The sequence below is a fragment of the Phaenicophaeus curvirostris genome, chromosome 1, assembly GCF_032191515.1.
Source record: "Phaenicophaeus curvirostris isolate KB17595 chromosome 1, BPBGC_Pcur_1.0, whole genome shotgun sequence".
Taxonomy (NCBI): domain Eukaryota; kingdom Metazoa; phylum Chordata; class Aves; order Cuculiformes; family Cuculidae; genus Phaenicophaeus; species Phaenicophaeus curvirostris.
In genome coordinates, this window is record NC_091392.1 from 140,920,105 (window position 1) to 140,926,104 (window position 6,000).

General features: G+C 37.0%; 1 protein-coding gene across 1 annotated transcript in view; it reads right to left on the reverse strand.

Annotated features, from left to right (window-relative positions):
- Positions 1-4,984: 4,984 nt before the first annotated feature.
- The window catches only part of COA5 (cytochrome c oxidase assembly factor 5), a 3,700-nt gene continuing 2,684 nt past the window's right edge, over positions 4,985-6,000 (reverse strand). Inside the window, exon 3 of the mRNA XM_069876566.1 lies at positions 4,985-5,283. Within this exon, the coding sequence (XP_069732667.1) occupies positions 5,242-5,283 (42 nt within the window). The 3' untranslated portion in view covers positions 4,985-5,241. The remainder of the gene's footprint in view (positions 5,284-6,000) is intronic.

Below are 6,000 nucleotides of genomic sequence, written 5' to 3' on the forward strand. Positions count from 1 at the left end.
AAAGCCATACTTGAACACTGAGAAAAAAGCTGACAGGAAAACTATTGACTCCCAAAAAGGCATCAGGGTCATAATAGACAGGGAACTGAGCCATCCCCTTCCCTCTTCCAGTAAGTGGAAGCTGAAATCAAATTCTAACCACAAGACAGACATGCACTTTTAACACAGATTACTAGCTATTGAAAGAAGACATAGGTTACATTTTATGCCTTTTTCAAGAGTCGATGCCTTTCTCTAGCATAAAAACTTAACCTTCACAGGAAGTCAGACTAGATGAAAGGTGTTAAACTGCTTATACAGCTAACTGCTAATACAAAGAAAGAAGAAAGGGACACTTCACTGGATACCCAGTCTGAGCTGGTACAGGGCTTTATGGAGTCTCTGTCTTTATACTGAGCAACGCAAAATTTTAGGCAACTGATAATCTGTTTCCATTTACCCTCATCTTTCTCGGTATGCCAGTGATCCAATGACCTCTAACAGATCTTACCCAGATTTCCAGAAACCATCCTGCTGTAGAGCCAGTAGAGAGGTATGGCTGATACAGAATCAAAAGCCTGAGACAAGCGATACCTAACAAATATTAGCCTGCCATAACCTATGTATCGAAAAGGCTTCAAAACTTTATCCACCAAAAAACCTTAAAAATGACAGAGAAGTTCTATATCGCTCATCCTTCATGATAATGAGGGACAACACAATACAATTTCACAGTAGCACAGTTTATCATTGAAACTTATGAACTACAAGACAATGTCTATATTCATTGTTTTTTCCCTAGTTCCTTTTAAAACATTGTAGCAATACTGCAAAAATAGTTTTGGATATCTTGTCCTAATTCAGGGAGACTCATTTGTACCATTTTCTCTGTTAGTAAAAAACTTTAAGAATTTATTCCCTTCCATTTCACTGCCACCCATTCATACCTACATGCAAGGAAAAAATATGGCACGTGAAAGCTTTCATCAGGACAAACAAAGAAAATATATTCAATGTTTAGCTGCTAAAATATAGCGTTACTTGAAATATTTCGCCTGCTACTGACATTATTAAGCAGCTATTAAAATGCTAATGTTGCTTTTTGCCCTCTCTGTCTTTAAGGACCTCATTAATCATCCTACTGTAAATCCTGAAAATAAAGCATAGTCCCCTTCAACAAGCTGTTCTCTGTTTACAAAGGTTTCTTCCCACAGAGGGTCAACCAAGTCACTGTGACAGGTACCACTTACAGAAATAACTGGTTAATAATTTTCTAAGGATATCTGCAAAAAAACCCATGACAGAGACACATAATTCAGCATGCACATTTGGAAAAAAGAGAAAGGAGAAAGGATCTTAAATTTTCTGGTTACTATTCTGTCACCTACAGTTTATGATGGAAAATAAATTGTCACCTTTTAGACAATGAGATGCATATTTAGAATAAATACACATATTCTAAAAATGACCACATATCTAGTGCTAAAGCAGCACTTGTGAAATTCCTCATGTCAACAAAGCTGCTACAGTTCTGTATTTCTAAGTTTCCCAACCACAGGCTTAAACAACAGATACTGCCTACCACCTGTATTCTCTGGCTGTGTTTTTAGAAGATGATTTCACTTAGCACTCCTCCTCTGAGCAGACAGTGTCAGTTTAGTTTGTTCTGGACTTCCACTGAAATGATAATATTATTTAAAATATTTGCTTTGAAAAACAGGCTATCATCCAACCTGCTACTCCCCAGAAACATAAAAGTGAAGAGAGACTACACAATGAATTTCTTATGCTAACCAGTGAATAGTGAAGCTCTTTGTAATACAAATGCACACTTTCTGGAAGCAGAAAATCTCTCAAGATTTTTTAAAAAAGCTGCTTTGTCTTTGCTTTTAAGAGCCATAACTTAAATAATAGATGCATGCCTACTTGTTAAACGCCAACTCCTCTCTCTCCTCTTTCAATGTATGTACACATAGGCCTTCACTAAACAGTTTCTTCTAAAATAAAGGGCTTATCACTTCATACTAACTTGAAAGAACGTAGTTAACAACAGTAAATTATTACAGCTGATCATTTACCATAACAAACACGTGAGTAGTTCTGCGATATATGTTTACAGCTACGTAAATAAAAACATCTTTGCAGGACGGGACCACAGAGAGAACTCTTTAATTAATAAAACGAGATGTAGTCACAACACAAACAGGTTCCAACACTGGTGAGCCACCGTCTGCAACGCGAATCTCCAAAGCATTCAGCACCCTTGGACTCTGCCACCACGTAAAACAAATGGGAGAAATCAGAGTAGCAGTGAAAGATTTTTGCAACCTGTGTCCTTTCCTTATTTGATACAAATTATTAGGACTGCATATTTTATCGATTCCAAAAGCAGTGAAAGCTTTTTGGCATAATTTCAACCTTTTGTCCTCAGGAGTCCAATTTCACAGATTAAAATAGGTTAAACTTTCATTCCTGCAAAATCTACCACAGATTAGAAATAGGTATGCTTTAATAAAAGTCAGTAGTGTAGCACAAGGCATGAGACTTAAAAATATCAATACCTTCAAATAAAAACGTTTTGTGTATTACGAAAAAAGCTGGAATCGTGTACTTAACACTTTCCGTTAATGAAACAAATTATTTTTCACACAAGAAACATTAATAGCTCTCAACCAGGACAGTACTCAAAGTTTGAGGGCAATTATATAATTAGCCATATTTAGAGATAATATTATGTTCAATTCCAATATTGTATAGCAATGAGTCTCTCGATCAAGTGAGTATTTAGATACATATAATATGCATTTTTATACTAGTGAACCATTAGGAAGTTTGGATGATAAAATTCTATTGGATCAAATAATACATGTATCCTGTTATTAAATCTTTGAATGTCCACAGCAAACAATGCATTTAATTTTAACACTTGATCTCTACTCCACTGGATCAATCCAATCACTAAATTAACTTTAATTACAATATCTATGGTCTGTTATCTGCCTCTTCCTTTCCAAAAGGTGTTGCTGCAGCATCATGAGGTGAGGGTCAGTGATTACAGCTGAGAAAGGGACGGATCATCTGAAGCATCAAGCATATAGTGCTGTGTGGCAGGAAAGCCCTGGAAGAGTCCCCGACTACCAAAAGCACATGCCAGTTCCACTTGTCTCTCTAACTGGCATTTAATTACCTGCCAAATGGCTTTAAATTTATTTTTACTCCCTTCTAAATTCCCCCCCTCCTCCCCCGATGGAGAAGTCTTGAGAGTAATACCCTGAAATTAGAGAGCTAAGTTAAGAACACTCTTACAGACATCACATCAATTTAGCATTTTAGTATACCTAAAGAGACAATACGATAACTAGGTTGCGGAAAACAAAGTATGTTTATGGCACTTCAGCAAATGAACTAGCTTTCACATAATCAAGAGAACATGAATATGTGAAATTAGTGTTGAGTTATGGTTGCAAAAATAAAACCCTGCACATACAAGGAACATAAGCATACTTTGCCTGATCCCAGAGTAGTTGCTTAAGAGAGGTGGAATTAAATAACACACACTCATTCAATGAAGTAATCAATTTTACAAACATTAAGTGTTGCATGCGTGTCTTCTGACTGAATATAAATCAGCCACGTGGCTATAAGCTTTAGCCAAGAAAACAATCTACTGTGACTCTCTCCTCTCAGTATTTCCTAATCTTGTTTCTAATCAGCTTGTCTGAAGTTATTTCAGTTTCAATGTGCAAGAGTTGCACTACCATTTATTTCTTAAAGGCTTCAAAATGCAGGGAAGGAGGTAGAGATGCCGAAGGAAGGAAAAAGAAATATCCTTCAAAAACAAGTTCTTAAACAGAACCAGCAAACATCGACTGCAGCCACAGTTAAAGCACTATTTAGTGCTTGTTACCCCCATAAATCTTGCTTCCTTACCAGGGTGGGGCAAGAGGGACTAACCCACAGATGTTATCCATGTCTCAAGAACACTATCATACTGCACAGACCTGCTGCAGTCATCCTTGACCAAAGGAAAGCAAAACATTTCCATCTATTAATTTCTTTGCTTTTTTCACTGCAGCTGTTTTGTAACTTATGAAATTACATAAAATTTGATTAAGCACAAAAAAAAGTTGCTCTTCCTTTAGAATTTTTAGTAAGTACCTAGCAGAAATTACTTAAAATTTAAATGAATGAATGGCAATTTGAACATTTTACACTCACGTGCACCAAAGAATTCAGAAAGAAGCAACAAAGTAAAAAGAAGAAAAATGCTCACGAAGTAAATTTGTGGAACACTACTTCCTATGAACGCAACAAAGTCCAGATCCATCCCTTGTTTGTCCCTATGTTTGGATTAGTACTTATAGACTTGCTTGGAAAACAATGCAGAAGGACCACCCAGGGTCATCTCAGAGGAAGTTAAATATTGTTCTAAATACTCCCAAAACACAGTAATAACAGCCACGGTCTCCATAATTGTTGGTCTGAGGAACCCTCTCCTCCCTCATCCAAAGACTACTAATTAGCTACCTCCTGGCATACAGCTTTCAGGTCATTGAGTAGAATAATGCTATAGTTCTCCTGCAATGATACAATGAGAAGACAGAAAGATAAATCAGACATGCTTAATTTAGAGTAATCAAATCTTAACCTAGTTGTTCAACAAGACTAGATTGTGTGGATTGACCATCATATTAAAAGGAATCTGTAGCAAGAGGAAAGAGACGGCATCCTTGCGTATGCGGCACTGCAAACATTGCCACTCCTACCTATTGATGCAGGTTTATCAGGTAACAAACTCACAGGGAAGGAAGCAGCTTGTATATACATTTCACAACCTTGGTCAATTCATCTCTGTAAACAGCTCTGCCCTGGGGTGTCCCTAGGGATGCCAGTTGAGTGAACACCCAGTTCTATACCTTGTAGTATTTGTAACAATAAAACGATTCGAATTAGTAAAACCACAGAAAATAACTTCAATTCAAAACAGAATAATAACGTCTACAGCTTATTCTGGATTTCACATATTTTATTGCAAGTGCGTGACAAGTATCATTTCGGCCAGAACTTCCAGTTTTATCCTTGCCTTATTTTAACATTTAAATGCACATCCAGGTCAATCTTTCAGAATAGTAAGGAGTAGATACCTTCCATGTAAATACCGCAGGATAGGATGCAGTGCATACAATCATCTTACTTTAGTCTGTTCTGCTTAAAGTGCCGATGAACCCTGATTTCCCACAGCTGGGTCTCTTCACAAGGACTTCAGTATCCCTTCCTTCCTCTGAATCTTGCCCTGGCATCCAACTGAAAATTGAAGTCCGTACATTAGAAGTATATATTTTGCAAAAGAAATACTTTAGACTGCTTGTGCTACCTTGTCACTTTATATCATCAGAAGAAAGCACAGAATAGAGCAGAAGTCACTGCAAAGAAAATTAGTGATGTAGTAAACAAATTACAGGGCTCTTCCAAGGAAGCAGATATTGTATTACCTATTATCTCACACAAAGTCAAAATTACATGATAAGCATCCTGTGTAGTCTGAAATAAAAAGTGTAAAAACACAAATGGGGGGAAGGGGACAGGGGGCTGGCAAGGAACAAATGAAAACCAGGTAGTTTAGATCTGCTTAGATCTGTTTTTCCAAAGTTAACCAACAAGCTGAAGGAGGAAAATTCAGATTGAGTTGAAGTGGAAGTCACTGCAAGTGTCAGTGAGGACAGGGATAACTAAAATACAAGTGCCTGAAAAAAAGTATCAGTAAAAATTGCAATAACATTCAACTTGTGAAAATCTGCAAGTTTCTTCTTGGCAGTTACAAAAAAAAAAAAGCATTTAATGGAAGGCAAAACCCAGCAGCAAACCTAAAACAGCAGCAAAGCTAAAATAACAGCTACAGTGCAGCACTTAAAGCAAATTCTTTCTCAGTGCAGCAGAAAATTCAGAGAATTCTTCTGAATTTAGATAGTCTTGAAGAGAGCAGTTACACATTGCAATTCAGCCACATTCAGACATTAGACT